Below are 15433 nucleotides of genomic sequence, written 5' to 3' on the forward strand. Positions count from 1 at the left end.
ATTTTGTAGATATTATATAGATAACAGCTAATTAGCAAATAAAAAATAAAAAAGAAAACAACTAATTGCCAAATTAGCACCGGTTAATCATAACCAGAAGATGGATACCAATACCATACGTATGAAACAAGAAGGTTACCCAAAAGTTAGTCCAAATCTGGTTGGAGATTGCAGAAGATAACCTACTTGAGGAAAATGACCTCAATAATACAACTGTTAGGCTTTTGTCTGAAATATTCTCTTTCTAGTCAATGTTATACATACTCCCATGATTTCAAAAGCTTCAGTAATACTCTTTTTGAAATATTGATTGAACCTTGTGATCAGCTCAATAATTTGGTAGTTGAGTGCCTACTTTCAAATGCAAAAAATTAAAATATCAAACTTTGACAATTTTAAATATCTTAAAAAAATAATTAAATTTATTAATTCTTAATTATTTAGATTAATAAAATAATACAATGGATTAAAAAAAAAAAGGTGCCTAAGTGAAAATAATGAACAGTTGAGTGTTCCGTGTGACCCTGGTTGGGGTCCGTGAATGAGTCAGGCGTACCCTGTGGCTAGTCTTTCGAGATCTTATATCAGATGTAAAATGAACATGTGTGGATTATATAGGAACAAGGACTCTGTTAGAATTATCATGATTTTAACATCGATATATTTCTATTATTGACTTTGTATACATGTGTTTTATCTATATAAAAAATATATATATATATTTCATTTAAAAAAAATAATATAATGAATTAATTTTCACAAAATACATTAAATCCGTAGTGTTTCAATTTAATTAAACAATATATTATTTACAATACAGGATTATATTATGAAATTATTTTGAAATAAGTCTTCCTACATTTAAGTGCATTTATTTTTCTCAACTAAACTCGATCTATTATAAATTTAAGATGATAAAGTCTATATATTAAATATATAGTTTCTACATATTTGTGTTTTAATTTTATAATGGATCAAATCTAATAAAAAATTTTCTCTAAATGCATATATTTGGCTAAGTAATAAATAATATATTCACTAAAATTATAATAAAATAAATACACGTTGGTAATTTTTTATTGATTGCATATAAAAAAAATAAGAATCTTTATATATTTTGAATTTATAATATATCACATAAATTTCCACATTTGTGTATTGTAGCTAGCTGCCATTCACTGAATGCCTGCGCTCTCTTATGATTGGCCAGGAGGGGCGCGTGAACGAGCATTCTTCATCTTCAGCAAGTAATCGTTGTTTTCTACTAATCGCGTGCGGCGCTCACGGTCAAAAAGGCTTGCCAAACCTTTGAAGCCAAGAAAGGAAACTATATTAATTATTTCCAACACTCTTTGGCATCCTGTATATAAATATATTAATTGTTTCATTTATTTAGCAACACAGAAATTATTAGTAATTTGCAGCAAGCTTTTGATCTACACAAAGAGATGGCAGGAATAGCATTTAATGGATGCAATATGCCTATTGTAAGCAAGTTGTACTGTGCCTCTTCTCAAGTTCTTCTTCTCGTAAGGGAAAGGCCTCATGTAGTGAGTGGTGGAGGTTTTGTAGTCACAGATTGCAGCCAGAAGGTTGTTTTTAGAGTTGATGGGTGTGGAGTTGTTGGCAAAAAAGGGGAGCTGATTCTGCGAGATTGTGATGGAGAACCTTTGCTTCTTATCCGTCGAAAGGTACATACATGTGTAAAATGTTTTCATTCAGTTCCTTGGAATTAATTGTATGGTCAAGGTCTAAGCTAACAGTTGTCAACCCTATTAGCTAATTAATAAGGTTTTGTTCTTTATTTGTTTAATTCAGCAGGGAGGGTTGGTTCAGGCTCTAAGCATTCATAGGAAGTGGAAAGCTTACACTTCCGACTACGAAGGATCACAAAAGCTTGTTTTCAGCTTGAAGGAGCCAAACTCCTGTTTGGCAAGGAACAACACAATCAGGGTCTCCGCTGAACCCAGAATAAGCAAAAGAGCTTTTGACTGGGACTTGGAGATCAAAGGTTATTTCCCTGACAGAGATTGTAGCATTGTTGACTACTCAGGCAACATTGTTGCTGAGGTAATTCATATCAATTCTGTCAATCAGTTAACTAAAACTAAAAATCTAGGCCATGAAAATGTTAATTATTATTATTAAATAACTAATTATGATTATTTGTTTTGCAATTTATGGAAGATTGGAACGAGGAAGGAAGTAACAGAGGTGATGACAAGCAAGGATCTGTATCATGTAGTAGTGAAACCTGGCATTGATCAGGCTTTTATTTTCGGAGTCATTGCCGTTCTTGATTACATTTATTGTGAGTCCACGAGGTGCTGATCATGCAGAAACCACACAAGAATGAAGATGTACTTTTTGTTTTTTTTTTTTTTTAATTTTTTTTATAAGCAAGGGAGATGTAATTTGATTAATTAAAGTTGTAATTTGTCACATTTAGCGAATGAGATTTGTAAATTTATGAAGTTGATTAAACGTGCTTTGTTTTAATCAGACACGCTTTGTATATATAGTATTTTAAATTGTAAGCTTTCTTCTTGAATGTGGAATTGAATAGATCGGGATCTTGCTTATATTGAATAACTACGCAACAAATAGAAAGCCAAGATTCAATTGTAGAAAGGATTTTACTTCTTTCCACGCATGCATCAAGTCATAGAACAGAAGAAAGTTGATGAATTTGCTTCGCTTCAGATTTTTTTTTTCTGTTTCTTTTATGTACATTTTCAATTTATTCCTGAGGCAATGGCCCGTTAAGAGGGTTTTGTTTAGATCAGTTTATTTGGTCTGTAAAAGGAATAATTATGGAATACAACACTAATTCCATATATCCAATCTGACATAAAATTACAAATTAATGATAAGTTTTAGTGTGTAATTTGAGGAGTGTTGGGAATTTAAATCCCATGTTGAAAGTAATAAAAAATAAAATGGTAAATATAATTGGTTTACTGATTATTAAGGTTTCTAACAACTATGAAGAACACTTTTTTAAATATATTAATTAGAGAATATAAAACTTTTATTTAAAATTAAATTTAATATGTTCCAATAATAAAAATATTAAAATAATAAAATACTTTTATTCAAAATGTTTTTTAATAGAATTTAAAATAATATTTTTTTAAAAAATAATTTTTACCTTTAATTTTAATACCAAACAGATATTATTATTTATTCTGCATTTTCAATAATGTAAATATTAGTAGATTACAAGCTCTATTGCTCGCACCATGTTGTGGGTATAATTTTTTTAATTAAAATTTATTATTATTATTATTATTATTATTATTATTATTATTAAATTATAATTTATTGTAAAAAAATATTTAATTATTTTTATATCTCACATATATTAAATACATTCATATATAGTCTGATAGAAAAAATTATACTATTATAGTTTTATAAATTAATAGCCTAAAATGAACAATTTGAGACAATTTTTTGGATAAATTTTCTTTAAATTTCCATCCACTAAAATGTGATTTTTTTAAATATTTGTTTTATACTTTAGTTAATATATTAAGTAAAATGATTTTTATTATAAATAAAATTAATTTAACTTATTTTAGAATAGATAATGTATATATGGTGATTAAGATAAATCTAATTATTTAATAATTAAAAACAATTTGAATGAGATAAAAAAATTAAAATGATGTATTAAGAAAGCCTAAGATAAAAATTAGGAGCATAATTCAATTGAAAGAATGAAAAAAAAGAAAAAGAAAAATACCTAATAAAAGTTTTGCAATATTGTCATTGAAATAGTGAATCAAAGTTGAGTTTTGATATATAAATAAGATTGTTTATGTAATACTATATTTTCTTGATATATGAGAATAATTTTGTAATATTTTAATTCATATGTTTTTTAATGACAATAATAAAAATTATTTTTAATTTACTTTGAGTTAAGAAATTATATTTTCTAAGTTGATAGTATTAAAGTATTTATTTATGACAAAAATAAAATATATCTTTTTACATTCAATTGATAATTTAATTAGATGTTAATTATTTAAAAATATTTAAATAATATAAATTTTCTTATGCAAATATTGAATAAGTTTTTAATAATAAAATATTTAAATAACTTAAAATAAAAAATTAATGAGATTTATCTTAATTATATTGGAGTTGTTCCCAAAAATGTATGATTTCAAATTTAAATTATAATTAGAGCTAAATAAATTAAAAAAAATTAAATTTAAAATCAATGTACAATTTAAATAAATTAATAAAAGTATTGGCATAACAATTTTATATATTAAACAATATCGTATAAATTACTTTTAGATTCAACAATTTAACATTAAAATATATAAAAATTGAAGAGAAAAATGATATGATAATAGTATCTTAGTTAACAACTAAATACATAAAAAAATAAAATGATCAAATATCTTCTTTAAAATATGCCTTTAATTTTTGGTTTTTTTTTAAATGCATAATTAATATAAATTATTTTTAGTTTATTTTTAATTAAGAATTTGTATTTTCTAACTTTATATTATTGAAGTATTTATTTATAAAATAAATAAAAAATATATCTTTTACATTCAATTGATAATTTAATTAGAAGTTAATTATTTAAAAATATTTAAATAATATTAAATTTTTTAAGTAAATATTGAATAAGGTTTTAATAATAAAATATTTAAATATAATTATATTGGAGTTGATCCAAAATTGTATGATTTTAAATTTAAATTATAATTAAAGCTAAAGAAATTTAAAAAAAATTAAAATTAAAATCAACGCAAATCAAAACAAAATTAATAATAATGTTGGCATAACAAATCTTTATATTACACAATATTAGATAAATTACTTTTATGATTTAACAATTTAACATTAAAAAATATAAAAATTTAAGAAAAATATGATGTGAGTAGCTAATTGCTAAATCCATAAAATTTAAATGATCAAATAGTTTTTTTAGAATATGTCTTTAATTTTTTATTTTTTTTTAATGCGTAATACTATTAGAGAAATAGTGTAATAACCATATTAAAGGAAGAATGTCAATTCTCTCCGTTATAGTAAACATAATAAAATAATTATATAATATTTTAAAATTCAATAATGATTTAAATTTTACTTTATATGGTATAAAAATTATATGAATATTTTCAACAACTAAATTTGGATTGAATCAAAATGAAATTTAGGAATTAAAAATAAAACTCTAAATTGAAATATAAAAAACCAAATAAAAATATCAAATTGAATAAGAATCAAACTAAAAATTTAACTATATTTAATTTAATTCAATTTCTAGTAAAAATTGAAATCAATATTGGATTCAAACAATTTTAATATTAAATTTAATTTTAAATTAATTTTTTATATATTATATTTAAAATATTTTCAAATTTATATTTTTTAATAATAATTTGAAACAGAATTTAACAATAAAATTGCTAAAATTGAAATTGTTCAATTTATTTGTATTTTTAATAATTTTTTTCATTTATGTTAAAATCTCTAAGTGCAAACAATTAGTATTTAAAAAAAAAAAAGATGTAAAATGTTGGAATATGTGCATAATTAGAAATGGGGTTCCCAAATTACTGTTCCCATGAACAATATTTTGAAATTCTCTTTTAGTATATACAATTCATAAATCCTGCGCTGAATCATAATTACTTAATTTATAATCTAATGATTATGATCTACTTATTTAATTGATAAAATGACCTGAATGTACTTGATTATGATCTAATTTATTATAGTTATTTAATTTATTATTTAATTAATTGTGATCTTTAATTGATAAAATGCTTAATATACTTGATTATGATCTAATTAATTATAATTACTTGATTTAATATCTAATTGATTAATAGTTACTTGATTAATTGATTTAATTAATTATGATATAATCGATCATAATTACTTTGTTAATTAATCTAATTTTTAATAATTACTTGATTAATTAATTTAATTATTATGATATAATTGATCATAGTTATTTAATTTATTATCTAATTGGTTGACTGATTACTCGACTAGTTTGAATAAGTCAAATCTGATTTGTTGAATAAAGGGTTTGAAGATTGAATCAAACCAGTCAAACCGAACAAATTATTGTTTTAATTATCGATTAAACCGGTTTAATCTGATCCGATTCTAATAACACTATATATAAAATTAATTGTAATTAGTTAAATTTTTGTATGGTTAGATATGATTGATTGAGTTTTTAATCAATTATGATTGATTGAGAGATTAGTTAAATATATTAATTAATCGATGAATAGTAACATGTAATTAGTTAAGAGATTAGTAAGAACTAATTAATTAGAGATTTGATAATATGTGATTAGTTAAGATATTTATAGTAGCTTATTAGTCAAATAAAAAGAGGATAATGGTTGATTGAATTTTAATAAAAAAATAATTTAAAGAGAAAATAAATCAATTTAACGTCTAAATAATATAAAAATAAAGAAGACAATTCACCTTATTTATACATATTTGTAAACATCTTTTTGTGCACAATTTTTTTTCCTTTAAACACGTGACAAACATTTTTTTTTTTTTTATCAAAAGATTATTGATGTCCCCCAGAGGTCCAACGAATTGAGGGGCCAATATTTTCTTTAAAAAAAAATGCTGTCATTTTCTTTAAAAAAAAAAAAATGGTGTTTAAAATTTGACCATTTGATTAGGGGAAGATCATAGTGAAATGTTGATATTTGTCATCAACACGTCATAATGAAATCAGATCTCGTTTGATTCTACAACAAGTAAATGACTGGATTCCCATGTGGCATTTTTTTTAAAACATATCGCGTGTCATTTTTTTATTAATAATTTTTTATATTAATTATTATTTAATTTTTAAAACTTTTTTTTTAATTATTATTATTATTATTATTTATATTATTATCTTAATTTTTATTATTTAAATTATTATTTTTTTTAAATTTAATTTTTAAAAATTAAAAATTTGTGATTAAATATAATATTTAAAAATTATTTACATTATTTTTTTACAAATTCATTTATGTAAAAATATGTCACTCTCATAATAAAATAATAATACTAACATTAAAAGTAATAATATTAATATAAAAAATATATTCCTCAATAATAATATTATGTTATCTTTACATACTTCTTAATTATATAATTTTCAATTAAAAAATATATATATAATTAAGAATTAAAAATTTATTAAATGGTTAATATGTGATTTAGTCATATAATAAGGATTATAAGATGATTTAATACATTTAAAACTATAATTATTTTAAAAAGTTAAAAAATAAAATATAATATTAAAATATGTACACTTATAATTAATAAATACATTTTATTAAAATTATAATATATATATATATAATTTTGATTCGGTATGATTTTATTCTTATAATAATTTTTTTTATTATGACATAGTTTTTTGATTTGTTTTGAAACTCGTGAGAACTGTGCACAACCCTACTTTTTAGTTACCATCTTCTTTTTTCTTCATCTTTTACCTTAGAATGTGCTTGGTAAAAAGTAAAAAAATTATGAGTTAAATATTATTCTTATAAGTTTTATCATTTAAATAGGGTAATTATTAATTTAGACCAAATATTAACATTTAACTCCTCAAAAGGTTACAAATATTAATGAGGTGAAAAATTAACATAATCTTTTTAAGTATCCAAACAATATTAATGAAGAGTTAAAAGTTATAAGGGTAGAAAGTTTGAGTAGTAAAATGTAATTTTTAGAGACCAAATGAGATATTTTGTATTTATCTCCATTTATGTAATTTTAAGTGTGTGATGGCTCAAGTATAGTAATGTCTCCTCCTGCACATTCCATTGTGTCTCTAATACTCTTTAGGGGAAAGTAACTAGTTAACTACTGTAGATCAACAAGTATAATTAGCTACTAGCATGATGAGTCTCTGTCTTGCTACTCCTTATAGGTTTTCTCCCTACCTATAAATGATGTAAGTACAGCCAATTGAATTATATTAATTATGATATATAAATAAAAAAGGGTAGCTCATTTTTGATATGTTTGTATCTCATTATTTGTTATATTTAAAATACTTGCTCATATATGCTACTCGTAATATTTGCCCGATTGGCTTGTTAAGCAACCACTTAGTAGCATTTACCAAACAAATACCCCCTTAGTTTTATTATTCCTCGTTATTAACATTTCAAATGTAAATTTTTGTTTTATTGTTATCTTCCATTTTCCTTTTTCAAGTGAGACTATATGAGTTGGCCTCGGGGTCATGGCAACCCCATCAGCAAGTTCTTCTAGTACTGTTGCCACTCGTCCTGCTAGGATAATTGAATATTAGGTACACTTTATAATAAAAAAAAAAGAAAAAAATATACAATAAAAGGGAGAAGAAATGCTTGTCATCTTGTAAAAGTGCTAGTATATGTGCTTTTCATTATTGTCATTCAAATTGAAAGAAATCCACCCAAAGTATTAAAAGAAATGAGTTTGGGGGTAGGGACAATCATCAAAAGAAAATGCAAAATACAAGTCAAAGTATCAAATTGTCCCTTCATCTTTATGAGTTTTGTAAAATATGCTAGCACTTGATAACTCTCATTGTGTATTTCTCTCCTCTATAAATATATATATATATATATATATATATATATATATATATATATATATATATATATATATATATATATATATATATATAGAAAATGCAAAATACAAGTCAAAGTATCAAATTGTCCCTTCATCTTTATGAGTTTTGTAAAATATGCTAGCACTTGATAACTCTCATTGTGTATTTCTCTCCTCTATAAATATATATATATATATATATATATATATAATAAAAAAATAAAAAAAAAGAAAAAAGAAAAAAAAAAGAGAAAAAAAAAAAGAAATGTGCCTTATGTTGTCAAGATTGGAAATATTCTCATGCTTTGAATCATTTTTACCCATTTTTCTTCTTAGCCTCATCTTGAACCCCATGGCCCCATTACATCCCTAAAAAGACCTTTGATCTCTTGATAGTATTTGCTACATTAGTGGAGATAGGAGTAGGGAATTTGCCTATGGGATTGGAAAATTATCCATTCATTCATTTAATTCCATCATTCTATATAGAGACACTTTGCCTATTGATTGTCCTAGAACTCCTTTTGAGCATGACTCTCTCTTTTGATTGGTTGGTTTGGAGATTTTGAATGATAATTGACTTGATGGCTAAGCGGTGAAAGTTTGGATAAGCATTAAATTACTTGCATTTTGAAGGATGGGTATATGGATTGCTGGTATGGCTAAAAGGGTGTTAAGTTACCTTAATGGGTGATTTTCATAACTCTTTGGATAAGGCACCCCTAAAATTTTTGCACCACATTTTAAAGTTTGCTTGAGTTTGGGGGTATTTGATGTATACATTTTGCATAGTCATTTAGGTCTAATTTCATAACCATTTTATTTGATTATTAGTCATTTTTAGCTAATTTCATTAGTTAATTAGTTAGTTTTTCATAGTTGTCAATTTTGCATTAATTTGTAATTTTTACTTTGTTTTGTAGGAAAAATGGTGTTTTTGAAGGACTGAAGAGAATTTTGCCATTGAGGAGTGTCTTCTACAGCCAAAGATGTCAAAAACAAGTTTTCAAGCTGAAATATGCATTGACCAAATTATGCATAACTTGCCGCATAAGCTATGCAGATCTGCATAAGGAGAAAGATCACTGTTCCAGAACCAACCGAAATGTGCATAAGGATTCTGCATAGCTTATGCACATTCTCGCCTCCCTTATGCACCTTCACGGAATTGTGCATAACCTATGCACCAAGTCATGCAGTTTCGCATAAGTGACTCAGAACCAGCCGAAAACTGCATAAGGGACTGCATAACTTAGGCAGTCCACTTATGCAGTCCCATAAAGAGTTCGTTAATGAGCTGGCAGGAGATTCCCTCAAATAATTCCTCCTAGAACATACCATTTTAGGGCTCCATTTCAGAAAAAATGCTATATATAGTCTCATTTTCCCAATCAAAAAGGGAGAAAGAGAAGGAACAGAAAAGGAAAGGAGAAGAGAGGCAGAAATTGAGGATTCACTATCACCATCCACACCATTTTCAAACAAGATATGCAGATTTCTTTCTACCCATACATTTATCTACATTTCTAGTGTTTAATTTCTTACTTCTTAGCTTAGATTAAAGCTTTATTTCCATTTAAACTCATCATATCTTGTAAGCATTATGGATAGTGAGTAGTTTACTTTTGATTCTGGAGTAAGGGTTGTAATATTTGAGATATTTTGTGGATTTTGATTGGGTAATCCATATTTTGTGGTCTTAATGAGTTTTATTCATTTCTTGTATGCTTAATGACATGCTTAGTGTAGGATCCCATTAAGTGATGTTCTCAATCCATGGTTGAAGCACCGAAAGGAGAAGACCTCGTGATAGATAATCAAGAAATTGGACTTAATTAACTTAGACCTAGAAATAGGCTAAGGATTAAGAGGATTCACAGATTAATTAAAGAACTTAATGGGTCTTAATTAATTCTAACTCCACGAAAGTAGGATTAGTTTGATTAAGGCACTATTTGTCTCACTCGAAAGGGAATTCAAAGGATTTAAGAATTAATCTCCTTAAAACCCATAAGTTTCATAAAATTGGATAACCAATTTAAAATCCCAAAATAGCTCGAATATGAAATCCCGAACTCCGGAATCGCCTTTTTACCATTGTTAATTTTCAATTGAATTTAATTGCTTGCCATTTTCAATATTGCCATATTTGAACTTGCTTATTCCAATTTGACGCAATTTTAGTTTAATGCGATACATTGTTGAATAGAATATTGATTTTGCACATATAGATTTCACGCTCCATTACTCATCAATTCACTTCTTTAATTTCATAGATACTTCGATTTAGTCAACTTTTATATCAAAAATTCAATCATTAACACAACTCCTCGTGGGATCGATATTTTTCTATACTACTTGTACGACCCGTGCACTTGCGGTAGGGACGCATCAAGTTTTTGGCGCCGTTGCCGGGGAGTTGTTTGTTTAAGATTGAATTCTTGATTATTTTAGTTGTTTTTAGTTTTATTTCTGTTAACTTTTCATTTTGTGTTTGTTTGTTCTTTTTCAGGTACTTTTAATCTTTTATGAGAAGAGCTAGAAGCTCAAGTGACACATCCTTATTGTTCAATCCTGAAATCGAGAAATTTTGTAAAGCCAACAAGAAAGAAACCAGAAAAAGGAAAGAAGCTTTGAGAGAAACTGAATTAGAAGCAGACATGGCTGATGAGAGGATTAGAATTGGTGTTGGTAATGTTGGAAATGGTCAAAACAATGAAGATGCAGCCCAAGGGGAAGAAGTTGTTAATGCAAACGTGCCTAGGGGAAGTATGATGGATCATGCTTTTCCTCGTTTTGATGACTTGAGAGAGAGTATAGCAAGACCAAGAATTGATGCAAATAGCTACAAGATGGATTTTGGAGTTCTTCAAATGATTCAGAATTCTCAATTTGGAGGACATCCTTCTGAAAATCCACACACACATCTGAAGAAATTTGCTATGATCTGTGACATGCAAAAACAACCTGGAGTGTCTGATGATGCAGCAAGATTGAAGCTATTCCCATTCTCTTTGAAAGATAGAGCATTGGATTGGCTTGATTCTTTACCTCACAACTCCATCACAAATTGGGAGCAACTCACTGATGCATTTCTTGCACAATATTTTCCACCTGGAAAAACTCAAGAGTTGAGGAATCAAATGACAGCTTTCAGACTAAGAGAAGATGAAACTCTCTATGAGTCATGGATGAGATGGAAGGAATTAGAGAGATTATGCCCACATCATGCCATTCCAAAATGGATGATAAATCAGAATTTCTACACAAATGTCACTCCTGCAATCAGAGGAATTATTGATGCTCAAACAGGAGGAGAATTTATTATAAAGCATGAAGATGAAGCTTATGAGCTATTGGAGAAAATTGCAAAGAATACTCATCTTTGGAGTAGTCCAAGAGGACCAGCTCCAACTCAAAAGAGGCAAGCTGCTGGAATGTATGATCTTGATCCATTCAACATGATTAATGCAAAGTTTGATGCACTTACAAATGTCCTTGCTAAGAAGATGGAAGATTTGAGTATGTTGGTTAGTTCAACATCATCAGCTGGAAGTTCACAACAAGTGGCTTATGCAGAGGAAACTACCAGCTGTGGAGTAGACTATGGAGAACAAGCAGCATATGTTGGTAATTATGGAAACAAACAAATGGGGAATTCTTATTCTCAAACTTACAATCCAAATTGGAGGAATCATCCCAACTTTTCATGGGGAAATCAGCAAAATCAAGTTCAAAATCAGAATTTTCAACCACAACAGCAGATTCAAGTTCCATATCAGCAAAATAGGCAACCACTGCCTAATTTTCAGCAGAAAAATATGAACCCTCCACCAAAACAGCAAGAACGAAATTCCACCACTGAAGCTTTATTGCAACAGATTCTTGCTACCCAAAATAAGCATGATGAGGAGATGAGAGAGATGAAAGCAAGGCTGGAACAGATGCAAACACATAACAGAATGCTGGAAAACCAGATTGCACAACAAACATCTTCCTCAAGTGCTAAATCTTTTGGAAAACTGCCAAGTCAACCAGAAAACCCAAGAGAGCAGTGTCAATCTATTACTTTAAGAAGTGGGAGAGTTGTAAATAATGTTGGGAGTGAAAAACACGAGAAGAGTGAAAATGGTGAGAAGAGAGAAAATGAGAAAGGAACTGATGAGAGTGAAAAACAAGAGAGTGCAGAAAAATGTAAAGAGGAATTTGAAGAGAAGGAAGAGAAGTATATACCTCCTGAACCCTACAAGCCACAACTTCCCTTTCCACAAAGATTTCACAAAGCCAAGCTTGATAGGCAATTTGGGAAGTTCTTAGAGTTTTTGAAGAAACTTTACATAAATGTGCCTTTTGTTGATGCTCTTTCACAAATGCCCTCTTATGCAAAATTCTTGAAAGAAATTCTCTCAAACAAGAGGAAACTTGAAGATGATGAAACTGTAGCTTTGACTGAAGAATGTAGTGCTATCCTTCAAAGGAAACTTCCTCCAAAGCTCAAGGATCCAGGGAGTTTTTCAATTCCATGCCACATTGGGGAATCAAGTTCTACAAAAGCTTTATGTGATTTAGGGGCTAGTGTTAGCCTTATGCCCCTTTCCATTTATGAGAAGCTCAACATGGGAGATCTTAAACCAACCCACATTTCTCTTCAGTTAGCTGACAGGTCAATTAAGTATCCTGAAGGGATTTTGGAGAATGTGCCTCTGAAGTTTGGGAAGTTCTACATACCTGTTGACTTTGTCATCTTGGACATGGAGGAAGATTTTAATATTCCAATTATCTTGGGAAGGCCTTTCACAGCTACAGGAGCATTGATTGATGTGAAAGGAGAAAAGCTGACTCTTAGGGTTGGTGAAGAGCAATTGGTTTTCAATATTAATAACACTATGAAAAAGCATCATTCTGAAGCTGATACTTGCTTGAGAGTTGATATCATTGATGAGCTGGTTGAAGAACACTTCAGAAAGAAATATCCAGAAGATCCACTTGAAAATTGTTTGGTTCATGGAGGAGGCATAGACTATGACAACCCTCATGTAGCTGCATATGCTCATCACTTAGAGGGAAGTCCACCATTCACTTCTGCTCCAGTTTTTCAACTCACACAAAAGGAAAAAGTAGAATCTAAACAACCATCATTCAAGGAAGAAGATGCACCTAAGGTAGAACTTAAGCAACTTCCTTCTCAGCTCAGGTATGAATTTCTTGGCACTAATAACACTTATCCAGTAATTGTAAATGCAAACTTGAGTACCTTAGAGGCTGATAAGTTGTTAAGAGTGTTGAGACAATTTAGGAAAGTCTTAGGATACACCATAGATGACATTAAGGGAATAAGCCCACACTTTTGCATGCATAGAATCATTTTAGAAGAAAATTGTAAACCATCTATTGAACATCAAAGGAGGTTGAACCCAAATATGAAAGAAGTTGTTAAAAAGGAAATTTTGAAGTTGCTTGATGCAGGGATCATATATTTGGTGTCTAACAGAGGAATAGAGGTTGATAAAGCCAAAGTTGAAGTGATAGAGAAGATGGCTCCTCCTACCAATGTCAAGGGAATTCGAAGTTTCCTAGGACACGCCGGGTTCTACAGACGCTTTATCAAGGATTTTTCTAAAATAGCTAAACCTTTGTCTAATTTGTTAAGTAATGATACACCATTTGTATTTGACCAAGAGTGTTTGGATGCCTTTTGCAGGTTGAAGCAAGCTCTTATCACTGCACCAATCATGCAACCACCTGATTGGAGCCTACCTTTTGAAATTATGTGTGATGCTAGCAACTATGCAATTGGGGCTGTTCTTGGTCAAAGAAAGGACAAAAAGGCTTATGCTATTTATTATGCTAATAGAACACTGGATGAGGCTCAAACAAATTATGCAACAACTGAAAAGGAATTTTTAGCAATTGTCTTTGCATTGGAAAAATTCAGACCATACATTATTGACTCAAAGGTGATTATATTTTCAGATCATGCAGCCATCAGATATTTGCTCCGTAAAAAGGAGGCTAAGCCTAGGCTCATTAGGTGGATTCTGATGCTACAAGAGTTTGATTTAGAGATTAGAGATAAGAAGGGAGCTGAAAATGTAGTTGCTGATAATCTTAGTAGGTTGAAATTGGATGGTGAAGAATTGGATGAAATCCCTATTGATGAGTTTTTCTTGGATGAACAACTTTTCTCTCTTGTTGCTAAACTACCTTGGTATGCAGACTTTGTGAATTATCTATCTTGTGGAGTTTTACCTCTAGGTATGACATGGCAACAAAAGAAAAAGTTTTTGCATGAGGTGAAGTTTTATAGATGGGATGACCCTTTACTCTTTAGGAGATGTTGTGATGGTCTGATTAGAAGATGTATTCCTGAAGAGGAGGTACAGAGTATTATGCATCATTGCCATGCTTCTGATTATGCAGGACATTTTGGAATCTCTAAAACAGCTAGTAAAATTTTGCAAGCTGGTTTCTTTTGGCCAAATCTTTTTAAGGATGTGAGGAAATTTGTGTCAGATTGTGATAAATGTCAAAGGAGTGGAAATTTGTCAAAAAGAGATCAAATGCCCCTAAATAATATTCTTGAAGTGGAATTATTTGATGTTTGGGGAATAGATTTTATGGGGCCATTCCCTCCTTCATATGGTAATAGATACATCTTAGTTGGGGTTGACTATGTGTCAAAGTGGGTGGAAGCTATTGCAACTCCAACTAATGATGCTAGAGTGGTGGTGAAATTCTTAAAGAAATTTGTCTTGAGCAGATTTGGAGCTCCTAGGGCTATAATTAGTGATGGGGGTTCCCATTTTTGTAATAAGCA

General features: G+C 28.6%; 1 protein-coding gene and 1 non-coding gene across 3 annotated transcripts; one reads left to right on the forward strand and one right to left on the reverse strand.

Annotated features, from left to right (window-relative positions):
* The first annotated feature begins 1384 nt into the window (after positions 1–1384).
* LOC110646604 (protein LURP-one-related 6) lies at positions 1385–2582 on the forward strand. 2 transcript variants are annotated; one of them, XM_021800099.2, is made up of 3 exons: positions 1385–1691; positions 1819–2070; positions 2188–2582. In XM_021800099.2, exons 1-3 carry the CDS (start codon positions 1449–1451, stop codon positions 2329–2331), a joined length of 639 nt encoding a protein of 212 aa, XP_021655791.2. In that variant the 5' UTR covers positions 1385–1448; the 3' UTR covers positions 2332–2582. The 2 variants fall into 2 exon arrangements, with proteins under 2 accessions (XP_021655791.2, XP_021655792.2); XM_021800100.2 differs by having other exon boundaries at positions 1822–2070.
* Positions 2583–11743: 9161 nt separating this feature from the next.
* Positions 11744–11851, reverse strand: LOC131170825 (small nucleolar RNA R71). Its single transcript, XR_009141592.1, has one exon. It is a non-coding gene; the product is annotated as a small nucleolar RNA R71 (small nucleolar RNA).
* Positions 11852–15433: the final 3582 nt, after the last annotated feature.

The sequence above is a fragment of the Hevea brasiliensis genome, chromosome 11 (genome assembly GCF_030052815.1).
Source record: "Hevea brasiliensis isolate MT/VB/25A 57/8 chromosome 11, ASM3005281v1, whole genome shotgun sequence".
Taxonomy (NCBI): Eukaryota; Viridiplantae; Streptophyta; class Magnoliopsida; order Malpighiales; family Euphorbiaceae; genus Hevea; species Hevea brasiliensis.